The sequence below is a fragment of the Chionomys nivalis genome, chromosome 9 (assembly GCF_950005125.1).
Source record: "Chionomys nivalis chromosome 9, mChiNiv1.1, whole genome shotgun sequence".
NCBI classification, from domain to species: domain Eukaryota; kingdom Metazoa; phylum Chordata; class Mammalia; order Rodentia; family Cricetidae; genus Chionomys; species Chionomys nivalis.
This window is the reverse complement of record NC_080094.1, coordinates 13725736-13753453: the sequence shown is the minus strand read 5'-3', so window position 1 is coordinate 13753453 and position 27718 is coordinate 13725736. Positions and strand designations below refer to the sequence as shown.

Genomic DNA, 27718 nt, shown 5'->3' with positions numbered 1-27718 from the left:
CTCAAACTCCTGAGCCTCCTGCTACTTCCTCCTGAGTTCTGGGGTTATGTGCTGCATCACACCTGCCCATGGCCACCGGTAGCAATCACATCACAACAGTTCTCTTTCCTAACGCAAAACTCATACACTTCACACTACCTGATTACTGTAACTACAAAGAGAAACGTTATCGCCCGTAATTCTACTCTTTCACAGACCCTGCTTACCTCTGAGACAGTGCTAAGTGGGGCTCTGGAGAGCATCACAATTGCTAAACCCTTCATCCTCAACCATCTAGGGGAAGGAAAACCTGCTCTCTGCAACAGGGCAAGTTCACAAGCCAAAACTCAACCTTCATTCCTGATGCCTTCAGGCACAAGAGGCAGACCGCTTAGGCTAGTGGGTTTTGGGGATGGCACGGGCAGCCCTCCTCTTGTTGGCTTTTCTGGTTCCTGAGTCGGATCGCTCCAATTCCAGGGCCTTGTATCAAGTTATCAGATGTCCAGCAGTTTTCAAGACTTTACTTCGGACAGCCCCCATCCGAAACCTTGGGCTCCCCAGCTGCAGTCTAGGCTCTGCCGCCCTCACACCCACACTCATCCCCCGAACACCCACACTCGGTCCCCAGCCGTCGTCCTCCAGGGGTTTGGAAGCCTCAACCTCGTCCCCACGCCCAAGATCCGGAAATCCACCCAGACGAGGCTCCCAGCCGGCAGTTCAGCTCCCATAGCAACTGTATCGCGCACCCGCGTCGCGCTTCCGGCCGGGTGGCCGGGACGCACCCATGACGTCACGGCGCCGCTTTCCGGTGGCTGAGTCGAGCTGAGGTTGTTGTGGGTCGGGGGCGCCATGGGGGCGACTGGCGACACCGAGCAGCCGCGGGGCCCCGGCGTGGCGGAACGAGGCGGCCTGGAGTTGGGCGACGCGGGCGCGGCAGGGCAGCCGGTTCTCACGGTGAGGGCGCCCGGGCGAGGCCGGGGCTCGGGCCGGGCAGGGCCTCGGGCTCCCGGGCTCCGGGCCCGCGGGCAAGAGAACGCGGCGGCTGTGCGGCCCTGGGGTTGTCGTTTTCTCCGTGCCGTGCGACGACCTGGATTCAGATTCTAGCTAGGTGACGTGGGCCTGATGTGACAACCTCTGAGCGCCAGGTTTCTCTTCTGTGAAGTGAACAGCAGTAACCTCAGCTTGATGGAATTGTGGTGGATGGGCTGATAAAGGCGGGTAGAGCGCCCTCATCACCCGCCACAGAGTAGACCCTCGGTAAACACTGCTGCTCTTCCTCTTGCCCTTCCGCCGCCCTGACAGGGTCTTCCAGCCACTGAATTCCCCTTCGCCCCAAGGTGGGAGAAGTGAGAAGCAGGAACGTCTAGGTTTAGCTTTATACCCACTTTCTCCTCGTCCCCCCCGCGAGGAACCTCGGTGACATTTGCTCACTTGGTCCCCACAGAACCCTTGGAACATAATGATAAAACACCGGCAGGTGCAGCGAAGGGGCCGCCGCTCGCAGATGACCACAAGGTAAGGCTGGCCCTGCGTGAAAACCTATATCCGATTATGTGGACTTGGGTGAGTCCTTTGGGAATCCCACTGCGCTGAGATCAAGAACCCGCAGAAAGAGCCCTGGAGTGGGGGGCGGGGCGGGGCGGGAGGAGACTCAGGGACTGTGATTCTCCCAGTGACCTTAAGTCAGTTTCATGTTCAGGAAAGGTATTACAGTCTGCCACGATCTCTGACGTTTCCCCTCTCTGCGACTGAGATCTATAAGTCAGAGAATGGAAAGCCAAGATTCAGACAACTGTCATAATTCAGGCGCTGACGATTATTATTAACCGGATAACTTTGGACAGTTCCTTCATTTCTCTTAGCCTCTGTTTTCTCAGCTGCGATGTGGGGCTATTAGTTAACTGTCCTGCCTAGGGACGGGAAAGAACCCAGGATGGGCCTCTGGAATTCTAGTTGTGTTTTTGGCCTGTGATTTAGTAATCACAGCACTTGACAGAGGCATGTGGGTCTCTGTAAGTTTGAGACCAACCTGATCTACACAGTGAGATTTTATATATATAAAATTTCCCACTTCCAAGAGAGAGTTACAATGAAACAAAATTATGTGTGTATGTGTCTGTGTCTGTGATCTGCCCAGACTTCGAGCACAAGGCTGGTGTGTCCAGTACTGCTACTGGCCAGTCTGAGCAGTATGTTTGGGACACTTCCCCTGACTGTCTCCCTCCTGAATGTAGTTTCACAGACCCAGCGATCTCTATGGATCTCCTCCGTGCTGTCTTGCAGCCAAGCATCAATGAGGAGATCCAGAGTGTCTTCAACAAGTACATGAAGGTGAGAGGGGCACGGTGGTTAAAGCTAACAGCACTGCTAAAACAGACAGTACAGCCACGTTCAGTAGCGGGCCCAACTACTCAGGAGACTGAGGCAGTTGACAGCCAGCTGGGACTACATAGTAAGACCCCTTGGTCGAGGAAAAGAGGAATGGAGGCTGGGAAAGTGGTTCAAGGATCAGTAGTGAATGCTACCTGCGACAGGTCCAGGATCCAGTGCCCTCTTCTGGCCTATTCAGATATATACACAGTGTATGTATATTTTTGGGGGGGAAAATCTTTAAAAGAAAAGGCCAGGCATGGTGACACATGACTTTAATCCCAGCACTCAAGAGACAGAAGCAGGTGGATCTCTGAGAGTTGGAGGTCAGCCTGTTCTACAGAGTGAGTTCCAAGACAGCCAAGGCTACACAGAGAGAGTCCCTGTCTAAAAAAAAAGAAGAAGAAGAAGAGTGGACAAAGTGGACGCCCTGCCTTGCTCCTGATTTCAGTTTTGAGTTTTCCCTGATAATATAATGTCAGCTGTAGGTCTGTTATATGCAGCCTCTGTTATGTTGAGATACATTCCCTCTCTTTCAGGTTTCTTCAGGACTTTTTTTTTTAATCACAAAGCAACGTTTTATTTTGTCAGAAGCCTTTTCTGGATCTAATAAGATAATCATGTGGTTTCTGACTTGAATCCATTGTGTAATGAGTTACATTGCTGCTTTGCAAATGTTGAACCATCCCTGCATATCTGGAGTAAAACTTGCTTACTCATGTTTGTCATGTTTTCTGAAATCAGTTTACAAGTATATCATTGAGAATTTTTCTTCTATGTTCATTAAGGAGTTTGGCCTATAATTTTCTTCATCCTGCTTTGGTATCTGGATAATGCAGGCTTCATAAAAAGAAGTAACTGTAGATCATATAAAAACTTTGAAGCCACTTTGGGTTTTTGTTTTCTGGATGTTTTGGTTTGTTGTTGTTGTTGGGCTTTGGATTTTTGTTTTGGGTTTTGTTTATTTTTTAAATTTTTTTTATGTGTATGAGTGTTCTGCCCGCATGCATAGATGTGTGCCACATGTGTGCCTGGTGCACACAGAGGTCAGAAAAGGGTATTGGATCCCCTAGGGCTGGAGCTCACTGTGAGAACCGAATCCCGGTCCTCTGGAAGAGCAGTCAGTGCTCTTAACCCCTGAGCCATCTCTCCAGCCCGAGATAGTTTTTGTTCAATTGGTTTTGTTTTTAAAGTCAGTTGTTACTGGGGCTCAAAGAAGCTTAGAATCCATTATATAACCTTGATCCTCCTATTTCAACCTGTGAATGTTTTAAAAGAATTGTTGATTTTTTTTTAAGGGAGGGGCTGGAAAGATGCTCAGCAGTGGAGAGTGCATACTGTTTTTGTATGGAGGATCCTAGTTTGGTTCTCAGCATCAAGGTCAGCTGACTTACATCTGCCTGTAACTCCAGCTCTAGGAGATTTAGCATCTCTGGCTTCCTCAAGCACTGTAAAACACATATACATAATTAAAAATAATTTTATAAACCAAGCATGGTGGCATGCACATACATTTAATCTCAGCCCTTGAAAGGCAGAAGCTGGCAGATCTCTGTCCAAGGTCATCCTGGTCTACATAGCAAGTTCCAGATGAGCTAGGGCTACATAATGAGAATACATACACAGAGAGAAATAAATACATAAATAATCAATATATTTTCTATTTAAAAAAAAAAAGGAATTACTATAATGTAGAGAATAGACTACAGGAGGCCCAGTTAGGAAACTAAAATAATCCCAGCAAGAGACGATAGTGTTGGGCCTTAACAAAAGAATTTTATGTATTTTTACATCTGTGACTGTGGTCACAGTGAAAGAGAAGAGGACGTGTATACCCAAGGCATTTGTCCTGGGCAACCATGAAAATAAAGCTGCCTTCGGCTTACCATGAGGAGGAACACAGTGGGGATCAGAGCTCAGCTTCAGATCTTTCCCATAGAAACCTGCCCTCTGTTCCATCTTCTGTGTGTAGTGCTCTACCCCGAATGTCCCATGTCCCACTCTGGTTCACACCGTCACTATTTCTCATCCAGGCTCCTGCTATCGTCCACATAGGACTTTTCTTTCCTTTTTTAAACCTATTCTCCTAACAGCTGCCAGATGTGCCTTTGAAATAAAAGTAAATTTAAGATTTAAAAAAAAAAAAAGAAGCCAGGTGGTGGTGGAGCACACCTTTAATCACAGCTCTCGAGAGGCAGAGGAGGTGGAAGCAGGATTAGTTTAAGGCTACCTAAGCTACCTACTAAGACTATCTCAAAAATTTAAAAGCTGGGACCATCAAGGTGGCTCAGAAGGTACAAGTACTTGCTGCCAAGCCTGATAACCTGAATATAATTCCCATAAAACACACGATAGAAAGGTAAGACCCAAATCTACAGATTGTCCTCTGACTTCCACAAGCATGCCATGACATACACCCACATTGAATGCACACATATTATATGTATGTATATATAAATGTAATGGGTTTTTTTTTTTTTTTTTTGATTTTTTGAGACAAGGTTTCTCCGTAGTTTTTGGTTTCTGTCCTGGAACTAGCTCTTGTAGACCAGGCTGGCCTCGAACTCATGGAAATCCGCCTGCCTCTGCCTCCCGAGTGCTGGGATTAAAGGCATGCGCCACCACCACCCGACTTGTAATGGTATTTTTTAAGGTTAGCAGTGTAGCTCAGCCTGCCTAGCATACACTGACCCTGGGTTTGCACCTAAGCACTGCAAATAATAATAATAATATTTAATAACATTATGGATAGACGGGCAGAAGAATGAGTAGACATAGTAGAACAAATATAGTAGGACTTTGGACTGTGTATATGGAGGGTATTAGATGTTTATTGAATAATTCAACATTCCTGTTTCAAATTTTTGATAAAATATTCTCTACAACCAGATGTGCATGTGCCTGTAACCTTGGCACTTAGAAGGTAGAGACGAGAAGATGAAGTTTAGGCTCATCTTCAGCTATACCTCAAGTTGGAGGTCAGCCTGGACAATGTGAGGCCCTGTTCTAAAAACAGGAAACAGGCCAGTGAGGCAGCTCAGGGGGTAAGGCACTCGTCCTGAAGCCTGACACCCTGGCATTGGATCCCAGAACTCAGCATGGTAGAAGGAAAACTCCAGCTCCCCAGAATTGCCCTCTGACCTCTGTACACCGCTGTAGCACCAGCGTCCTCAAATACACATACATATTAGTACCAGCTTTTAAATGTTAAAAGCAAAATAGAAAAATATTCCTTACAAAATATTATAAATAATTTTAAAATAAAAGCTAAAAGTCACTAGGACTCACCTTCAGAAGACTGCCGACAGTGACTGCAGCCTTCAGCTGTGTCACTTGCATAACCCTTGTCATCGTGGCTGGCTTCATATATGTTGGTGGTGTTTCTAGACCACCACACCGTAGCTCATCCTGGTTCCCCCTAATAGTTGCAGAGTGGTCTCTTTCATCAGTGTGCCGTAGCTAGTTCCTAGGAGATCCAGGTCATCAGTGTGCCGTAGCTAGTTCCTAGGAGATCCAGGTCATCAGTGTGCCGTAGCTAGTTCCTAGGAGATCCAGGTCATCAGTGTGCCGTAGCTAGTTCCTAGGAGATCCAGGTCATCAGTGTGCCGTAGCTAGTTCCTAGGAGATCCAGGTTGTTCACAGCTTTTCTCATGTCACAAGAAATACCACAGTGGAGCTAATGAGAGGGCTCAGCAGGGAGAGGCACTTGCCACTATGCTGAAGACCAGAGTTCAATCCCCAAGACCCACATCGTGGAAGCAAAGCACCAACTCCCGCAAGCTGTCCTTTGGCCTCCACATGCATACTAAATAAGTAAATACATAAATAGATAATTAATATAATTTTTAGTTTGAAAATATTATTCTGCAATAACGCTGTAAATCTCTATCTTTATTCACTTGGGGGGGGGGGGTTCCTGAGGGGTTAGTTCCTCACAGTGGCATTGAGGAGTAGTAGGGAAAGAAATTTGCTCTCCAGGACGGTGGTGCTTTGTGCAATCATCTGCTCTCCCTAGTTTTGTTTGTTTGTTTGATGTTTTGATTTGAGACAGGGTCTCTCTATACAGTTCTGGCTGCCCTGGAACTCACTACGTGGACCAGGCTGGCCCAGAACTCACAGAGAACATGCTTCTGCCTCCTGAGTGCTGGGACTAAAGGCGTGCACCACACGCCTGGCAGTCTCCCTGGTTTCTGATGCTAACAGACGCACTGGAGTCGCTCAGTAGGAACTGACAGTGCGTCCTCATAGCTGTCTCCCACAGTAGGAGCACTGTTTGTAGTCTCCAGAGTTTCCTGTATCCAAGAGAGAACTGATTCTTTCTCTTAGGGATACAACTTGGGTGTTTTAAAAGATTTATTTATGTGTGTTACCCACTGAGACGTCTGCTTGATCCAGCTTGGACACTGTGTTCCCAGGCGCCTCTCAGGTGTTTGGGGCCTCATGTAGTGCCCTGGTACTTTCACGATCCATGCTCTCCCTCTTACCCAGCAGAGGAAGCATCTGCCCTACTTATCCTGTCTGTTGGTATTGCTGATATCCTGGGATTCTTTGACAGGTCATCTTCCCTGTCCCACAGATAAGGGATTGGTACTGAAAATCCATGGCTTTCCATTAACTTGATGTTTTCTGCCTATATTGGCCCATTGCGACAGGCGTAGCAGTCTTTACATGTGATTTTGAAATTGAGAGGCTGTGCATAAGCAAAGCCCACAGTCACCCATGGTGATCCCACATTCCCTAGATTCCCTAGGTTCATGCAGACTCACAAGTCTTCTCTCCTTGTCCCCATGCGCCCCCCCCCCCCCCCCCCCGCCCGCCCAGTTCTTCCAGAAGGCAGCATTGAACGTGCGAGACAATGTCGGGGAAGAAGTAGACGCGGAGCAGCTGATTCAGGAGGCCTGCCGGAGCTGCCTGGAGCAGGTAAGACCCGGGGTGCAGCTAAGAAAAGTGCTCTGGCTGGGCGGTGGTGGCGCACGCCTTTAATCCCAGCACTCGGGAGGCAGAGGCAGGCGGATCTCTGTGAGTTCGAGACCAGCCTGGGCTACAAGAGCTAGTTCCAGGACAGGCTCCAAAACCACAGAGAAACCCTGTCTCGAAAAACCAAAAAAAAAAAAAAAAGAAAAAAAAAAGAAAAGTGCTCTGTCCTTAGTGGGACTTGGGGGGCATCGGTAAGCCACTTACATCTAGGAAGAACTTGGGGCAGTTGCTGACAAAGCAGGAGGAAAAGTAGCTTAAGTCTGTGCCAGGTGCCATAACAGGTGCATCATTTCACTTAGGTCTCAAAAAGAAAAGTCCTATAAGGACTGCTTTATTCATTCCTGTTTGACAGATGAAGAAACTCACAGAAACATAGAATGAAGTGGTTACCTGGGAAGATAAGGAACCTGACAGTCACAGGGTGGGTTCATTCTGGACTCTGATATGTAGAATGGTGACAGTAGTTGTTTGTATTTTTCTTTACTTGATGTCTGCTTCTTAAGTGTACACACATGTACACGTACACAGTGACACCTGTGTATAGTGATGATATAAAACTGTGATAATCATTTCATACATACATCAGGTCAGCACATTGTACTCCCTCATTTATGGAATATATGTTTGTCAGTTTTACCACAATAAAGCTAGAGAAATTTAAAAGACAAACCAGGGCCAATAAGATGCTTGCCCCCAAGCATGATGACCTGAGTTTAATTCCCCAGAACCCACTCCTGGGAGCAGTCCTCTGACACACACGAGTATCCACACACATACATGTGTACAATAAGTGAATAAATAAAATTTTGTCACCAGGTGGTAGTAGTCCAGCATTCGAGAGACAGAGGCAGGCAGATCTCAGTCTGATCTATAGAGCCAGTTCCAGGACAGCCAGGGCAGTTACACAGAGAAACCCTGTCTCAAAACAACAACAACAACAAAAAATTGTCACATTCTTTTAAAAGGCAAGCCAAGAAAACAAGTTTTAATTCATAATGCACCTCGCCTCTGCAAGTCATTGATGGATCCTTTCAAGTAACCCTCGCCCTTGAGGGGTTGTGGGACCTAGCACCCTTTTTGCCTTCCTGTATCTCAGGTGTGGTCAGATTTGACACCCGTTCTATAAATGACTGTATTCCAAGACACTAGAGAACCTGTTTGTCTGTGTCAGCTGCTGCTATTAATAGGGATTGTCACATCGGCCACATACTTTGCTTGACTGGGAATCCATTAACTATGCTTCGCTTGACTGTGAAAGACAGGCTCAGCTACTTAGAGCCTCAGAAAGGAGCAGAACCACTGCCTGAACCTCTGCTTCTCAGAGACTGAACTTTAAACCACCAAGTCCCTGAAAGGCCAGCTTCTTTACTCCAGGAGGGAGTGTTGTATAAGAGCAGTTGTAGCATTCGCTAACAACAGACATTTGCTAGTAGTGTTTTCGTAAGGTTGAGCCAAGGCAGGACTAAACTAAGAAGACCTTCACTGTGTGGTTCTCAAATCTCTCTCCTCTCTGTTTGTGTTTATATACACATGTGCATGTGTGCATTCCATGGCAAGTGCTGAGTGCATGTGCGCCTGCTCCATGGCAAGTACATAGAGTCAGAAGACAATTTTCTAAGTTCTTCCTTCTACCAAGTGAATTCTGAGCAAGCATGGAACTCAGATCATCAGGCTTGGCAGCAGGTGCATTTACCTCCTGAGCTCGCTCACTGGTCCCCATCTTCTTATCTCTCCATTTGTTATTTATTGAGGACCTACTTGTGCTTAGCACCAGGCCGGAGCAATGTGCAGAATGGGCATAGCCTTGATAGTACTTGACAAATGGTTGTCTGGTGAGAGGGTTTGCTAGATGAGGAGTCTGGGAAGAAGAGATGGAGTGTGTCTAGGAGCAGGGGTGGTGTGTGACCAGTTTCACAGGGGGAAGGCAGTAGTGCATGGCATGGCTGCAGAAGTAGGCAGAGCACTCAACCCAGTGAAAGAGTTAGATGGGTAACCACAAGAGGAGCCCAGTGGGGTTTGTGTTTCGACTGCTGAACTGGAGTGTAACTCGGCAGCATGGTGCTTGCCTGAGCTCCATCCCTAGCACCACAGAAGGAAAAGACATTGTTCTGACTGCTCTGGGAACTTTGGATTGGAAAAGGAGTTAGGAGATTCCGGAGGAGTTCAGATAAGAGGTGAAGATGAAGGGATGGGGGAGATGACTCAGTGGATAAGGCACTTCACAAAAATCTGACAACTTGAGTTCAACCCCTGAACCCAACTAAAAGGGAGAGAACCAACTCTACAGAGTTGTCCTCTGACACCATGTGTGTTAAAGTATATATGCCTAAACACACACACTAGTAATAATAATTAATAATAATATATAATTTTGTTTGAAGAGTTAAGTGGACATGATCCATATCATTGCATCGCTGCTTTCCAGTCTCCTGATCCCCCAACATGCCACACAGATCAGCCTAGCAGTGCTGAAGTGCTTAGAAGCACAGGTGTGGAACCAGGAGTTTTTGGTCACTTGGAATCAGAGCAGAGCAAGATAAAGCTCAGGGCCCAGAAAACTTAGAGCAAGTTCCTTCTGCTTCTAAGCTTCATTTTTTCATCTCTGAAGCAGGGAATAGAGCCACTCACTACCACCAGGGCTTTGCTAGGGGCTTTGGATGGAGCAGTGTGTTTAAATTCAAGCCCAGCACAAATACAGGCAACACAAACACATGAGATGGTAACTACACTGCAGTTACAGTTATATCAGAAAGGATTCTTTCTCACAAAACCTACGTTTCAAAACCAGATGTGATGGCATACACATGTAGTCCCAGGACTCAGAAAATAGAGGCAGGAGGATCTCTGTGAATTTGTAGCCAGCCTGGTGTACATAGTGAGTTCTAGACTAGCCTGGGCTACACAGTAAGATCCTATCTTTAAAAACAAAATTGGGCTGGAGAGATGACTCAGCAGTTAAGAGCTCTGACTGCTCTTCCAGAGGTCCTGAGTTTCAGTTCCCAACAGCTCACAGAAGTCTGTAACTGTAGTCCCGTGGGATCCAGTGCCCTCTTCTGGTATGTAAACAAAACACCCATACACATGAAATGAATCAGTGAATGAATGGATAAATAAATAGCTGGGCATGGTGGCACACACTGTTAATCCCAACACTCGGGAAATAGGCAGGCAGATCTCCGAGTTCAAAGACAGCCAGAGCTACACAAGGAACCTTGTCTTGAAAAACTGAAAAAAAGAAAAGATTCTTCAGACTAAATGTGAAGATGATTACACTAGGATTGCTTTAGTTTGGTGATGGTGGTGGTAGTAATTTTTTTCATTAATGTCAGCACAGGAGGTCAGAGGATAACTTGCAGGAGTCAGTTCTCCTTTCCCTAGTGAGTTGAGGTGAACTCAGGTGCTCAGGTTTAATGGCAAGCATCCTTACCCACTGAGCCAACTTCCCTGTCCAGTTGTTTTATTTTGGGTGCGTTGGTTTCACTTCTTATGCCATATCTTGCCCTTTTCAGCTTCCTCATCTCCCTAACTCTTCCTCCAGTGTTTGTTAGGGGGAAATGACTGAGCTTATTGGCTGAGTTTTGCCTCGAGTTTTCTCTTAATTGTTTGGTTTTCTTCTAGAAGGTAGTTGCTTTTATTCATTCTATTTTTGCAGATAGCATATGTTCATTAAGAGATGTTTGTACACACCTTTAATCTCAGTGCTCGGGAAGCAGAGCCAGGTAGATCTCTGTGTATTTGAGGCCAGCCTGCTTTATATAACAGGAGATGTTTGCATGATGGTTAGTATAGACTAAGCTGGGCACATTCCCAGCAATGAGGAGGCAGAAGCAAACGTATGGCAATTTTAAGCTAGAGTCCAGCTTGACTACCTAGCAAGTCCTAGGTTAGCTTGAGTTCATGGAAAAACCCTGTTTCAAAACAAGGGTTGGCAAGATGGCTCTGTAATTAAAGGTGCTTGCCCAAGCCTGACAGCACATGGTGAAGACAACTGACAGCTGTAAGTCGCCCTCTGACATCCACACCTATTCCGCTGCATGAAGACACACACACCCAGTTAATTAATGTAACAAGAAAGAATGCAGGCTTTTTCTTGTTTCAGACTGCCCCAATACAAATTGATTGACTAGCTGTGTGACCTTAGGCAAGTTACCTCACTTACTTTTTTCTCAGCTGCAAAATAAGGGTTCTGTCTGAAAGTGTTAAATGTATGTTGATGGTATTAACAAAAGCTCAGTAAGCGTTCCCCACTGCGTCCTATTGATAGATATTGTACTTGATCTTAGCCAAAAGACTGAGAAGCAGTTATTTGCTGCATTAAGATGTAAAAGTAGAGGGTGGGGAAATGGCTCAGTGGTTAAGAGTGCTGGCTGCTTTTCCAGAGGACACAGGTTCAGCTCCCACAGGGTAGCTCACAACTCTTTATAACCCCAGTCCTAGGGGATCCAATACCCTCTTCTGGCCTCTTTGGGGATCAGGCATACATGCAGACAAACACCCATAAAAGTAAATCTTTCTTTTAAAGGATGTGAAAGTATGGGGCTTGGGGAAATGGCATAGTGGTTAAGAGCCATACCGCTCTTATGTTCAGTTCCCAGCACCTACATCCAAGCAGCCCACAACTATCTGTGACTCTAGCTCTCATGCCATTCTCTGTCCCCTCCTTTGCCAAGCCAGGTCTTCTCTCCTTGGGGTTTTTCACCCCTCCTGCTGCCAGAACACACACACACACACCTTTGTTTTTCTTAGTGTCTTCACTGTTGTCCAGACTGGTCTTGAACATGCAGCAATCCTAGTGCCTCAGCCTGAGTGCTGAGGTTAATGTGAGCTGGCTGTTGTGCTGTGAACCAGGTTCAGAGCCTCACATACACTAAGCACACTCCAGTTTTTGTTAGTAATCTCTTCAACAATGATTATGACAAAAAGATGGTAAGTAGCTGTCTCACCAACTCCTTTCCTCATTGGTCAACAAGCAGAAGCAGAATGTGTTCCATAGCCAGCTACTTTTTATAAATGGACACATGCCTTTCTGGCGTGTTCATCTTTGAACATGAATGTGAGTCCATGCCCTTGGGTGGTTATGGGAAAGTTAACCCGTTCTGAAGCTCCGCATGTAAACTGCTGCACTTCCAGCACGCTAATGACTGGCAACACTGGTCTTTCCCTTTCAGGCAAAGCTACTCTTCTCAGATGGAGAAAAAGTGATACCCAGATTGACCCATGAACTTCCAGGGATCAAGGTCAGAATCATTGTGCCCGAAGGCCTTGAGAAGGGACAGTCAGGTGGGAGGCAGGTAAAATATGTGGACCTGGGAAGTCTCACACACCATCACAGGTAGAACCAAGTCCCAAAGGACTTCTGAGATCTGGGTCAGGTGGTAGCTAGAGGGTAGAGTCCCATAAAACTGCAGCTCCCAGGCACTAACTTGCCTTGCACTGACTCCCTTCCCATTTGTTCCCTTCAGCGTGGCAGGCAAGCAGAAGAGGAGTCCCACCGAGGAAGCCCCATTCCCAAAAAGGTAGGTAAGCATGGACCTTACAGCTGGGAAAGGGCCCTTCTCTTCCAAAAGAAGGCTTGGGCTTTCATTGCCTTTGGGCTTTTCCAGGCGTGGGGTGGCAAGGAGAGAAACAGTTGCTTTCCAGGTCACTCCCAAGGTCATTGGTTCTCTCTGGACAACCATCTCCACTAACTGACCTCAAGCCCCAGCACCCTGGAGCAGGGACGCTACCCATGGTCAGGGCTCTGCTCTCTGGACAACTGTCTCCACTAACCAACTGGCCCAACACTAGAGCAGGGACGCTGCCCACGGTCAGGGCTCTGACAGCTCTTCTTTGTGCAGAGGAAAGGTCGGCCTCCTGGACACGTCGTGTCAAATGACCGGGCAGCAGCTGGCATGGTGTGAGTAGGGGCCACCAGTGCTCTAAGAGCTGAAGGGACCTGAGAGAGGGAATGGCCATGAGTGGGAAGAGGCTAGAAGTGGAAGTGGTCTGAGCTCCTGTGGGAGAGGGTTGCCCGGTATGGCTGTGAGGTGGAGATGTCCTCAGCTGCTGTTGTACATGCAGAGCGGTTCAACTTGATTAAACACCAGACCTGATTCATGGTTGGATGTTTAGAGCTGGTCTAAGTACCAGCTTACAGCTAGTCTCTAAAGAACAGGGCATTTAGCAGATTTAAAAGAAAAAGTCAGAATTCTATGCACTAATAGGGCATGGTAGTGACTCCTCAGATCCCTGTACTTAGGGAGTGAAGGCAGGAGTGTCAGGAGTTACTGGTTATCCTCAGCTACATAGTGACTTAAAGGCCAGCCTGAACTACATGAGACACTCACAAAAAAAAAAGATATTAAAAGGCAAAGCACTACTACAGAATGGCTGTTATCAAAGAGCGCTTTAAAATTCTGTTTATAGACCATTTTAGATACATCACAAACCCAGTAAAAGATACGGAGCTATCTGAAGCCCTTCCCACCCTACATGTGCACAAACTCCATATTGATAACACCTGACACCAGAGTGGCACATTTGTTACCACTGATGAATCTGCCATGATTAGTGCCGTCATCCAGCCTATGGGCTACTGCAGGGCTTCTTCCTGGTGGTGTTTTTTGTTTTTTGTTTTTTTTGTTTTGTTTTTTTTCTTTTTTTGGATTTTCGAGACAGGGTTTCTCCATAGCTTTTGGTTCCTGTCCTGGAACTTGCTCTTGTAGACCAGGCTGGCCTCGAACTCACAGAGATCCGCCTGCCTCTGCCTCCCGAGTGCTGGGATTAAAGGTGTGTACCACCACTGCCTGGCTCCTTCCTGGTGTTGTGAGTCTGAGTTTGGACAAAGTGATAATGATCTGTATCCAGTTAGAGCATCCTACCTGAAGCCTCTGTCCTGTCTTGGAGACAGGGTCTTACTCTGTAGCCCTTTCTGACCTGGAACTCACTAAGTAGCCCAGACATTTTCTTTCTTCACAAACCACAAGCTGGGCAAGGCACCTGCTGCTCTTACCTCTTTTTGACAAATAAGAAAACTGCAACCTGAAGATTCCTGGACTTGGCTCTCACTAGGTTCTAAAGCAGCTTCTGGTCCAGGCTTTTATATATATATTTCTAATGAGTTGCCAGAAAACAGTGCGCCAACATCACCCCTAGTAAACTTCTTTCCAGGCTCTGTCCCTCCCTCCATCACTTGGAGAATTCACCTCTCTTCTTTCCTTCCAAGCAGATGGAAACCAAAGTCCTGTGAGCCAATTCGCCGAGAAGGGCCCAAGGTATGCTTGTGTGAGTGGGTTAGTGGTTAGTGGCCGAGGCTCTGGTAAGGTAAAGAGGTCAGAGGTAATGCACGATGTGCTCACCATTCCGGAGCCATCTTCCCCATCCAGACCATACTCCAAGGAGAAACTGCAATTAGAAGCAAAATAAAAAGCTGGGCTTGGGATAGCTTGATAGTAAAACACTTGTCTGGAATATGGAAAGCCTTAGGTTTAATCCCTAGGATGGCAACCAAAAAAAACGAAAGAAAGAAAGAACGAACGAAAAGAATAATAGTTATTTCTTGTTGTGCTCTATCTTTACCCCCTGTACATGGGTATGTTGTACTGAGAACACGCCCCTCTCCATACTAGGCTACTTTCCCTTTCTCTGTCTGACCCCTCCCATTAGTCCCCTTTGTTCCCCTAAGCAGTTTCTTTTCTACATTCATGTCATTTATTCATATGTGGTTTTATAGATCTATATAAAATCTAAAAATCGCGCATGAGAAAACCTGTGTTGTCTTTCTGAGACCGACTCAATCATTGAGTGTGATAGCCTGTAGCTGGTCATTTTCCTGCAGACGGCATGACTTCAATCTTGATTGGAATTAGAGGGAAACTAAAAGGCTGGGCTGGAGGCCTGACATGAATGAGGCCCAGAGTTTGATTTAAAAGTCAGAGCACAGGGTGCTGGAGAAATGGCTCAGTGGTTAAGAACACCGGCTGCTCTTCCAGAGGACCTGAGTTCAATTCCCAGCACCCACATAGCAGCTCACAACTGTCTGTAACTCTAGTTCCGGGAGATCTGCCATCATCACACAGACATGCATACAGGCAAAACACTAATATGTATAGAATAAAGATAGTTTAAAAAAAAGTCAGAGCATAGTGCTGCACAGCTATAATCCCAGCACTGGGGAGGCAGAGGCATGCAGATCACTGCAAGTTTAAGAGCAAAAGCTAAGTCTCTATATAAGAGGGTTGTCTTTTTTTGTTGTTGTTTTGTTTTTTTATTTTTCGAGACAGGGTTTCTCTGTGGTTTTGGAGCCTGTCCTGGAACTAGCTCTTGTAGACCAGGATGGTCTCAAACTCACAGAGATCCGCCTGCCTCTGCCTCCCAAGTGCTGGGATTAAAGGCGTGCGCCACCACCGCCCGGCTAAGAGGGTTGAGTCTTAACTGGTAGCCACTAACACTGCTTCGTAGGTGAGGGCAGGCATCACCTAGAATCTCTTGTCTGTCATCTCACTTACTCTCTGGGATGGTGTTATGGGGTGCAGATTGTGTTCCTGTTCTGAACCCGAGCTTCCTTTCCTGTGAACCTGTGGGCAGAAGTGATCTTTTTTTTTTTTTTTTTTTTTTTTTTTTGCTTTTTTCGAGACAGGGTTTCTCTGTGGTTTTGGAGCCTGTCCTGGAACTAGCTCTTGTAGACCAGGCTGGTCTCGAACTCACAGAGATCTGCCTGCCTCTGCCTCCCAAGTGCTGGGATTAAAGGCGGGCCGGCCAGAAGTGATCTTGTTTACTGGGGTTTCTCATATTTCAGGACCAGGTCTTACACCTCCCAAGCCTCTGTCCTTCTCACACCTCTGCTTTAAACCGTGCATGTCTTCCTTTGTGCTCGTCCTCTCTGTCAAACACAGCTGCTCTAGCTACAGCCTGTGTCCAGTAAGGTGACTTGGCAGGCTAGGCAAGTGGCCCACACCACCCACACCACTTCATGTGCACCCCTTCTGAAGCTGCATTCTTGTTCCAAGAGGACAAGTTTCCTTGGCAGAGAAAGGTCCTTCTTTGTTCAGAAGTGGCTACACCCCCCCACCAGAACCTCCAAACAAGCTCTCAAACACAGCAGATCCAAAAACTGTAATGAAGGGGACTAGAAAGATAGCTCAACGATTAAGACCAGTGGCTGCTCTCCCAAAGGACTGGGGTTCAATTCCCAGCACCCACAAGACAGCTCACAGTGATATGTAACTCCAGTACCAGGGCTTTGACAACCTCACACAGACAAATATGCACGTAAAATAAAAATAATAAGAGAAAAAAGAAAAATTGTAATAAGGATCTTTCCAAAAAAAACAAAAAAACGGTTATTTTGAGATAGGATCTCACTGTAGCCCAGGCTAGCCTTGAACTCAAGATCTGTCTCAGCCTTATAGGCTCTGGGCCCATAGGTGTGCACCACTGTGATGGGCTCCACTTTTTGTGGTGGTGATTGTGCTAGGGATTGGACACGGGGCCTTGTATGTGCTAGGCCGACAGTTCTCAGCTAAGTTACACCCCCGGCCCACTCTTCAAGTCTGTTTCCTGGTCCTTACCCTTAGCCGCTTTGCCTGCTGTCTTCCCTCACCTTAGCCTGTGAGTGTGCTACAGTTCCTGTCCCCACTTCCTCCTCACTGTTGCCATAGCTCCGACCCTTAATTACTTGAAGTTCTGATTTGTCCCGCGGCACTCCTGTCCATCATCCGCATTGCTGACAGAGTGAACTCATTAAAGCACACCAGGCTCTCACTTCCAGTAGAGGCTTCTAGTGGTTCCCTGTGGTTTGTGGCTTGGGCGACACAAACTCGTCAGTGTGGCCTGGGGCCTCCAGTTCTCTGCGCTGCTCTCTCCAGCCTCCTCGTGTGCCTCTCACTTCCCCTCTCCTTCAGCAACACAGAAATTACACGGTTTCTCCAGTATTCCAAACAACACCCATCAGCCTTTCTATGTCCTGCACTGTCTAGGTTGCCCCTCTCCTCCCTCCGCCTGTTGGATTTGTACTCACCCTTCCAGAAGTGACTTTAGGCATTGTCTCTTCACGAGAGACTTTTTATCTATTCCATCCAACCCTTTTGATGTCTCGTGCCCTGCACCCAGCCACATCATAGCCCAGTCAGGTAGTGTTCTCTCAGTGTGTATGCGGGGACTCCTGGGGAACAGGCTGTATGTTAGCGCATCTCTCGAGCCTAACATAGTCAGTACTCTGTTTCCTGCGTAAGCTGTTGAATAATGGATGAGGAGCGGGAAGGAAGAGATGGAAGCCATGGTGCTGCCCTGCACAGCACAGTAAACCTCCCCTCACTGGCCTGTTTCTTTCAGTGGGACCCAGCTCGGCTGAATGAATCTACCACCTTTGTTTTGGGGTCTCGAGCCAACAAGTAAGTCTGAACCCTTAGTACTCATGGGAGGGGGGGTTAGCTCAAGGATCCACGACAGGGGCTGCACCTACTACCACCCGTTTTTCATTTTTCAGGGCCTTAGGGATGGGAGGCACCAGAGGGAGAATCTACATCAAGCACCCACATCTCTTTAAGGTAGGTGACTGCTGGAAGGGACAGGCATGCACTGCATGGTGTAGACGGCTTAGAGACTGCAGAGCACAGAGAAGCGCGGGCACGCGGGCCTGGCAGTCAAAACATCTGCGTTCTAGCTCCCTGTAGCCGTCTCCTGTACCTTTTGCCCAGCTGTGCCAAGCCCAGTTTGGAGAGCTCCATTCGCCTGTCATGGGATTGTCCCTGCAAGGACAGTGTCTCCACGCGCAGTGGTGTATGCCTGCAGCCTCCTGCATGCCACTGCTCAAGCTAAGGCTGGGAACACGGGTGCGATCCACCCTTCTTTTCTACTGTTAGTTTTTTGTGGAGTTTTGTTTTGTTTTTTGAGATAGGATTTTTCTGTGTAGGCCTGGTTATCCACCTGCCCTGGAACTGGCTCTGTAGACTAGGCTAGCCTCAAATTCAGAGGTCTGCCTCTACCATTTGAGTGCCGGGACTAAAGGCATGCATGACCATGTCTAGCCCTGCTTTTAGGGTTTTTTTTGGGGGGGTGGGTGTTGAGAAATGTTTCACTGTGTTGCTTTGGGACCTGTCCTGGAACTTGCTCTGTAGACCAGGCTGGCCTTGAACTCACAGAGATCGACCTGCCTCTGCCTCCTGAATGCTGGGATTAAAGCATGTGCCACCACTGCTGACACTTAGTTTTTAATCATAGAAATATAGACCCCTTTTACCTGGTGTTATGATACACACCTGTAATCCTAGCACGGGGGAGGTAGAGGCAGGAGGATCAGGAGTTCAAGCTCAAGCTCATGCTCTGCTACAAGTAATTGGTTCATTGGACAAATATGTATTGACTGCATATTAAATACTGAACACTCACAGAATGCTGGACATAAAGCAGTAAATGGAATAGAACCAAAGTGGTGGCCCTTTCCAAAGAGGAACAAGAAAACAGCTGAGTCTGGTAGCACATGGCTATCATTCCAGTCCTTGAGAAGAGGCAGCAGGAAAATCAGGCCAGCCTCTCAGCTATGTAGTGAATTGAAGGACAGCCTGAGTTGTCTCAAGGAAAAGAAAAAAAATTACTTGTTTTTTGAAGCAGGGTTTCTCTATGTAGTCCTGGTTGTCCTGAAGCTCACCTTGTAAACCAGGCTAGACTCTAATTCTCTAACTTACAAATATCCTCCTGCCTTTGCTTCTGATTGCTGGGATTAAAGATATGTGCCATCACTGCCCGGTTAAAAAGTTTTATTTAAAAAGACAAAGGTGCCGGGCGGTGGTGGCGCACGCCTTTAATCCCAGCACTGAGACCAGCCTGGTCTCAAGAGCTAGTAGGTCTACAAGAGCTAGTTGTAGGACAGGCTCCAAAACCACAGAGAAACCCTGTCTCGAAAAACCAAAATAAATAAATAAATAAATAAAAAGACAAAGATGTGAGACTAGGAAGCCTAAAATACGTATTGACTGGTGGTGGGGTGTTTTGAGGCAGGGTTTCTCTGTGTAGGCTTGGCTGTCCTGGAACTCACTCTGTAGGCCAGACTGGTCCCAAATTCAGAGAGCCACCTGAGTGCTGGGATTAAAGACGTGTGCTGCCACCACATGGTAGCTGACTGCTAATTTTATAGAGAGACCTGTTAGTCTGAGAGATGACATTAAAGGCGTGCACCACCACGCCCGGCCTGAGATGACATCTTAGTAGCTTAGCTACTATGAAGAGTTCGCCCTCATTTTACTTTAACAACTGTATAGAATTCATAGGATTGCTCTTTGGGACGGGGTCCCATGTTGCCTAGGCTGTTCTCTTACTCACTCCAGGTCCTCCTGCCTCCATCTCCCAAGTTCTAGGATTATAGGCCTGTGCCACCATGCCCAGCAAGCCCTTCCTTATTGGTAGATATTTCCTTCCAACCTTTTGATGATAAAAACTGCTCCAGTGCTGGGCAGTGGTAGCTCACACCTTTTTATCCCAGCACTCGGGAGGCAAAGGCAAGCGGATCTCTATGAGTTTGAGGCCAGCCTGGTTTCAGAGAAACCTTGTCTTTAAAAACCAGGGGGAAAGAAAAAAAAAACTGCTCCAACAAATGTCTTTATGTGTCTGAAAATAGAATTTCTGCAGCAGCAATCACACCCTTTTAATTTTTTACTATAATATTGGAAAGTGAGAAATTATTTTAAAACTAAAAGGAAAGTAATCATATATATGCCAGGTACAGTTACAGGGAGAAATCACAAGTAGAGATCAGCCTGATCTACATATGAGACCCTGTCTCCACAAAATAATGACGTTTGTTAAGAAGACCAAGGATGACTCAGTGGTAGAGCACTTGCTAGTACTGTGACAAGCACCTGTAATCCAGCACTTGAGAGACAGAGGCAAAAGAGTTGCCATAAATTCTTGGCCCAGCTGGCATGACCCCACCTCCAATAAACAGCCATCATAGCTGGAATCTCCACCTCTCTGCTTAAACAGCCTGCCCACTTTATGACCTAGCTCTTTTGAGCACTTGTGTATCACACACTGCATTTACCACTTTGCACTATCATTTGTTCCTAAGAACTCTGTTTTGTTTAAAAAAAAAAAAAAAAGGCCAGGTGTGGTCTGTCACACACACCTTTAATCCCATCAGGTAGGTCTGCCTAACTCTACAGGCAAGTTCCAGGACATGCAGGGCTACACAGAGAAAACCTGCCTGGAAAAAAAAAAAAAAACAGAACCCTGTAAAATAAATGCTGACTCTCTCTGAAAGACTCTAAATGCATTTGTAAGCCCCCTCAACCCTAAAAAAATGTAAAACTTTAAGAAAAATATAAAGTCATTTCTGATGACTCTCAGTACTTCCCCACCTCCCCTTAAAACCAAGGACATGACAGCTATGTATGCACGTACTGAGATGTTGGAAACTTTCCATCTCCCTGAATAGGGGCATGATAACCCTTAGGTGTTATTGACTCAGTTACTGATGTTTTGACTTAGTCCCTGGGAAGTGGCAAAGTGACCTTCAGAAGTTTCCCTTTACCTCATCTGATCTGGCAATCACTCTCCAGCTAATTATTGGTAATAGCCTTTTTGAATAAGCCAATCCAATAAGTTGGAAAACAACCTACAGGTCCCCCCCCCCCCGCTTGTCTCTGTGGCTTTTTGCTTTAAAAGATGGGCTGTAACAGCTGTGGATGTCCTTCATATTCCAAACCTGAAGGACCCTGTCATGACAGAATAAAAATCCTCTTGCTTTTACATCAATTTGTGGTTATGTGAGTGGTGTCTGGAGCAACTCTTCCCTGATGTTTGGGCATCTAGTCCAACATCTCTTGACAAGGTCTTAGCCCTGGCTGACCTTAAATTCACCACAAAATTGCAGGTGACCTTGAACTCAGGTCCTCCTGTCTCCACCCAGTACTGGGATTACAGGCTAGCACAACCTTTGTGATTAGAAAGAAAATGGCCCCCAAAGGGAGTTGCACTGTTAGGAGCCATGGCCTTGTTGGAGGAAGTGTGTTACTGTGGATACGGGTTCTGAGGTTTACATGTGCTCAAACCATGCCCAGTCAGACAGTTCACTTCCTGTTTTTTGGGGGGGTTTTTTTGTTTTTTTTGGGGGGGGGGTTTTGGTTTTTTGAGACAGGGTTTCTCTGTAGCTTTGGAGCCTGTCCTGGAACTCCCTTTGTAGACCAGATTGGCCTCGAACTCACAGAGATCCGCCTGCCTCTACCTCCCTAGTGCTGGGATTAAAGGCGTGCGCCACCACCGCCCGGCTGTTTTTGAATTTTTTGAGACAGGGTTTCTCTGTAGCTTTTTTGGTTCCTGACCTGGAACTAGCTCTTGTAGACCAGGCTGGCCTTGAACTCACAGAGATCCGCCTGCCTCTGCCCCCCTAGTGCTGGGATTAAAGGCGTGCACCACCACCGCCCGGCCTTCCTGTTGTCTTTGAGTCAAAATGCAAGGATTCTACTCCAGCACCACGCCTGCCTGCATGCTGTGTTGCCTCCCACCATGATTAAATAGCTAACTAAACCTCTGAGCTGTAAGGAGCCACCGCAATTAAATGTTTTCCTACGTAAAAGTTGCATGCACCAGGTAGTCTGTGGCGCACACCTTTGATCTAGCACTCCAGAGGCAGAGGCAGGCGGAAGTCTTGAGTTTGTGACCAACCTGGTCTACAGAGCAAGTTCCAAGACAGCCAGAGCTGTTATACAGAGAAATCCTGTCTTGAAAAACCAAAAAAAAAAAAAAAAAAAAAAGAGTTGCCATGGTCACATATCTCTCCACAGCCATAGAACCCTAACTGAGACAACCGTGCCTGGTTGTCCTACTTTGCATTCTACAAATGACACAGCTGGGTCTGGAGGGAGTCACCACCCAGACAGGTGGTAAGAAGTTCAGCCTTGTTTATCTTTGTCGAACTCTAGAACCAGGTGGTTTACATGATGCTATTTCTTGACTTTTGTTTTAGGAAATACAGTCTTACCAGGAATTAGCACATGCTCACAGGCCCAGTACTCAGAGGCAAAGACAGGAAGATCCAGAGTTAATCCTAGCCTGGGCTACATAGTGATAACCTATCAGAAACCAAAAAGAAAGAAAGAAAAAAATTACTGACCACACAATAATTATAGGTGTTCTAAGGCACTTGTGATCATTTAAACAGGCTCTAAAATAACTGTCACTTGTTTCCAGGAATGCTATATTTTAAGAAGAGTCTGACCGTCTTAGTTAAGGTTTCTATTCCTGTGAAGAGACACCATTACCACTGAAACTCTTATAAAGGAAAAACATCAAATTGGGGTGGCTCACAGTTCATAGGTTTAGTCCATTGTTATCATGGTGCATCATGGTGGCTTGCAGGCAGACATGGTGCTGGAGAAGGAATTGAGATTCCTCCATCTTAACCTCCAGGCAGTAGGAAGTGATCTGCAATACTGGGTGTGGTTTAAGCATAGAGGAGACCTCAAAGCCTAGAACCACAGTGACTCCTACTTCTAGCAAGTCCATACGAACTCCAACAAAGTCACATCTCCCAGTAGTGCCACTCCCTGTGAGAGGGAGACAGCTAGTAAGCTATTATGTTTAAGCTACCACAGGGACTTAAAAGAGAATGGACACATACCCAATCTCCAGCAACTAGTTTGCAACCCCAAGCTTTCTGGGCTTGGCTCCGCCTGCATTCTAGAGATTCGTGAGCCCTTGGCTATACACACCCTAGACAGAGCCCCTGTAGTGTCTGAAAGAAAATGGCTCCCAAAGGGAGTGGAACTATTAAGAGGTATCACCTTGTTGGAGGAAGTGTGTCACTTTGTGGGCGGTCTTTGAGTTCCCCATCATAATGATAATGAACTGAACCTTTGAAATTGTAAGCAAATCAGTTAAATGAGCTGCCGTGGTCATAGTGTCTCTTCACAGCAATGAAAACTCTAACTAAACCTGGCAGTGGTGGCGCACACCTTTAATCTCAGCACTCGGGAGGCAGAGGCAGGTGGATCCCCATGAGTTCGAAGCCAGCCTGGTCTACAAGAGCTAGTTCTAGGACAGGCTCCAAAGCTGCAGAGAAACCCTCTCTCAAAAAAACCAAAAAAAAAAAAAGAAAAGAAAAAGAAAAGAGTAAAACTCTTAACTAAGACAGTCCGGTTGGTAAGAACTGTAAAAATAAAGGGGGGGACCAATAAAAGAACCCTTCCTATTAAGCTAACGTGTTCCCCCACTGACTTTGTTCTTCACAGTATGCGGCAGATCCTCAGGACAAGCACTGGCTAGCTGAGCAGCATCATATGCGGGCAACAGGCGGGAAGATGGTGAGCATTGTTTTCACACGTGCCCCTGCCAAAGACCCAGCCCACCCAGGGACCACGAGCTCTTGGCCACAGCTTGTCTCCAATTTGGTAGACCCCCTAAGCACCAGATGTTGACTTGAGTTTTTCGTCCTCTTTGATAACATACAGTATCCAGACTCTGTATATTTTTCATCTTTACGTGGCTTTATTTTAACTTCTATTTTTTTTTTATTTTTATTTTTAATTTTTGGCTTTTTGAGACAGGGTTTCTCTGTGTTTCTTTAGCTGTCCTACAACTCACTCTGTAAACCAGGCAGGCTGTCCTTGAACTCAGAGTTCTGCCTGCCTTTGCCTCCCAAGTGTGTATCACCATACCCAACTACTATCTTTTTTTCTTTTAAGGACTTAATCCTTCTTTTCTCTCCCAAGTGTACATATATTTTTAAACACACTGCAAACTGTTTAGAGATTTTTTTCATCTGAAACTATCTTTACTGTATCTCTCTTTTTCTGACCACACGAGTCTTTAATTTGCTAAACAATATGGCTAGGATTAAAGGCATGGCTTTGACAGCTGGATCCACCCTATTTTTTAGCTTTCTGAGAATCTAGCCTTATGGTAGAGGTACTGGCCAGAGCCATAATTGTATGGTATTTCGGGGTCCATGCCACCCAAGAAGCATGCTGTCGTTGGCTATTCATAAATACCATAAACAAGAGTTTTGTGGCAGAGCCTCTTAAAAGGGCTGCAAAGTTTTTGCAGCTAAAGCTGAGTCAGGAAGCCTCTCTAAAATGAGACCCATTTGCCTCTAGCAAACGGCCCACCTGAGAAGTGCTACCGAGAAGCCATGTAACTCTGTTCTTTCTGTCTAGAATTACTTCCCAAGCTCTCTTTGGCTTTAAGTGGATGCAGTTGTCCACGTGGGCACCATTTGTTGACTGAGATTTCTGTCCTGCCCGGCTCCTGCAGTCGTTAAGTCCCAAAGAAAACACAGAGGTCTACATGAATTATAAACTGATTGGCTTAGTAGCTCAGGCTTCTTATTAACTCTTATAACTTATATTAGCCCATAATTCTTGTCTGTGTTAGCCACATGGCTTGGTACCTTTTTCGGCAAGGCAATCACATCTTGCGTCCTCTGCTTCTGGAAAAGACTGAAACTTTCCTCTTCCCATAATTCTCGTTGCCCAACCTCTACTTCCGACCTGGTCACCCTGCCTATACTTCCTGCCTGGCTACTGGCCAGTCAGTGTTTATTATACAAGTATAAGAAACAAATCTTTACAGGGTAAAACCATTGTCCCACAGCAACCGGAAATCTGGGAAGGAAGATCTGTGAGGCCTGTTCCTCCAGGCTGAAGAGCAGCAGAGCCCTATTCCTAGGCTCCCTCACCCCTCTCACCTTCCCACCTCTTGCAAGATTGCAATCCTGTCAGATGCCCACAGGAAAGGCTGTTTACAAGACTTTTTTGTTTGTTTGTTTGTTTGGTTTGGTTTTTCAAGACAGGGTTTCTCTGTAGCTTTAGGAATCTGTCCTCGAACTAGCTCTTAGTTCAGGCTGGCCTTGAACTCACAGAGATCCGCCTGCCTCTGCCTCCCAAGTACTAGGATTAAAGGTGCACGCTTACAAGGCTCTTTTTGTTTCTGTTTTTCAAGACTGGGTTTCTCTGTGTAGCCCTGGCTGTACTAGAATTCATTCTGTAAACCAGACTGGCCTCAAACTCAGAGATCCCCCCATGCCTCTGCCTCCCAAATGCTGAGATTAAAGACAATCACTACATCACTAACACTGCAAGGCTTTGTCTCAAATTTTTAAAAGAGGTTTGTTTATTTTTTCCTAAAGACCAGGTATGGTGTGTCGCACCTGTATCCCAGCACTTGAGAGGTAAAGGCAGAATCAGAAATTTAAAGCCAGTCTCCATTATATGACAAGTTTGAGGCTAGCCTGGGCTACATGAAACCATATCTAAAAAAAAAAGGAGATGTGGCAGGCTGCTGGGGACATAGCTCAGGGGTAGAGTGCTTGCCTGGTATGTGTGTGAGACCCCAGGTTTAATCCCCAATACTAATTTTAAAATTTCTTTATTACATCTCATTTAGTGTGCGTTGTGTTTGTGTGTGTAGCACATGCCTATAATCCCAGCACTTCCAAGGATAAAGCAGGAATACTGCAATGAGTTCAAGGCCAGCCTGGGCTACAAAAGTTACAGGCCAGTCCCAGCTACAGGAACAAAAACAAAAACAGATACCACGTGTGAGCTCAAGGACTGAAGGCTGTACAGACCCAGGAGAACTCAGTGCTACAGCCACTGCTTGGCAACGCTGCTGACTGAACCCGCCCCTCTACACAAACTCAAAACCAAGTTGTCTAAGTCCCCAGGGCAAACACCACTCCTCCCATCTCCTCCCTATTCTGCTAGCTGTCATCATTTTGTTATAAACCACACAAGTCGTGTGTGTAAAAGCCACAAATAATCAGCAAAGCCAGGCTCTATGACACATGCCTGAAATCCAGCTACTCAGGAGGCTGGGGAGGCAGGGTCCGTTTTGAGTCATGAAGTTCAGGAGTTCAGGGACAACCTAAGCAACTTTTTTCCTTAGTCACTGGTATCTACTCCTCCCCCTGTAAAGTTGCTGTTTGAGCCATCCTCCGGTGTCTTCCTACACAGTCTTCCCAGGTTATTAGTAAGCTGCATCCTGAGTCTGGCCGGTTAGCAGGCCGTATACATTAATAGAGTGTTTCTGAATCAGTGTGAAATGACTCAGGCCTTAACCACTCTCCCTTGCCTCCAGGCCTACCTTCTCATTGAGGAGGACATCCGAGACCTGGCTGCCAGCGATGACTACAGGTAAAACACAAGGGGCTTTCTCGGACCTCCATCTGCCTCGGTAGGCACACGGATGAGGCCATCACCCTACCTTTACCATCCCTCCAATGTCTCCCCAGAGGATGCTTGGACCTGAAGTTGGAGGAGCTGAAGTCCTTTGTCCTGCCATCCTGGATGGTTGAGAAGATGCGGAAGTACATGGAGACACTACGAACTGAAAATGAGCATCGTGCTGCTGAAGCACCACCCCAGACCTGAGCCAGGTGTTGTGGCTACTCCACTTGGCAGCCTGCCTCTAAGACCCTCTCTCCCAACCGGCTGAGGCCCTCCTGGGACTGGGTCTAGTTGGATCTTAGCAGCATTAAGCTGTACGTGAGCTAGTTTGTAGTGACTCACTGCAGAGCACCCGGACTGGCATGTGGTTCTGTTTTTAAAGTTATTGGACTAAGAAACAATTAAACAGTTTGTAATAAACACAGATGGTGAGCCTGCTTTAATGACTGCCTACTGGGGGCTGATGAACAAGGGCTGAAGTACTGGGCACACCAGAAAAAGACCACCACAGGCCCACCCCCCATCTTACTAGGAAAACTGTGTCCTTTGCCAGTCTCCCCTGTCCTTTTTCCAATTTAGGGAATGTTGAGCAATGACAGCTAGCCCCGTGGGGGTTTGATGGCCAGGGAAAATGCTGTTGGCCTTTTTTATTACCCCAGTGTTACAGGCTAACACTGACCTGCAGAGGTAGCACATCAAACCTACTGGAGAACCATAAGACGATTACATTTGTGGAGTTGTGGAGACGGGGGTGTTTGAGACAGGATCTGTATGTGGCCCTGAGTGACATCGAACTTAGATCCGCCTGCCTCTGCCTGTGTTGGGATTAAAGACATTTTTGTTTCTTTGAGACAGTCTCATATAGCCCAGGCTAGCCTAAAGATAACCTGGGGTCTCCACCTTCCAAGGGATTCAGGCTTGCACCACCGGAACCACGTTTCCTAACAATCTGCTTCAACCGGCAACCTTAGGTTCACCTGCCTAAATTCTTTTTAAATTCATGGGACCCAAACAGAGGTAGTTAAGTCATTTTAAATAGGATGAGGAGAAAAGACTTCCAGCTTGGGGGACGACAGCACCGTCAAAAAGTGATCCCTGCTGGCTGAGCGTGTGCCTGAGGGACCACGGGGTGGGACGGAGGTCCAGCCACCGCCAGGCGTGTGGTGCACTCAGTCGTGTCCTCTCAACACTTTGGAAGTGAAGGCGGGGGGGGGGGGGGGGGGTGTCAAGAAGTCAAGGTCACACCTGGCTGAGAA

The 27718-nt window shown here is 46.7% G+C and overlaps 1 protein-coding gene across 1 annotated transcript; it reads left to right on the top strand.

Moving 5' to 3' along the window:
- The first annotated feature begins 732 nt into the window (after positions 1 to 732).
- On the top strand, positions 733 to 26879 carry Dnttip1 (deoxynucleotidyltransferase terminal interacting protein 1). The gene is made up of 13 exons (XM_057781112.1): positions 733 to 933; positions 1424 to 1494; positions 2214 to 2310; positions 7171 to 7269; positions 12495 to 12563; positions 12789 to 12842; positions 13164 to 13222; positions 14534 to 14579; positions 17638 to 17696; positions 17792 to 17852; positions 23529 to 23600; positions 26374 to 26429; positions 26528 to 26879. Exons 1-13 carry the CDS (start codon positions 829 to 831, stop codon positions 26664 to 26666), a joined length of 987 nt encoding a protein of 328 aa, XP_057637095.1. The 5' UTR covers positions 733 to 828; the 3' UTR covers positions 26667 to 26879.
- The last annotated feature ends 839 nt before the right edge of the window (positions 26880 to 27718 follow it).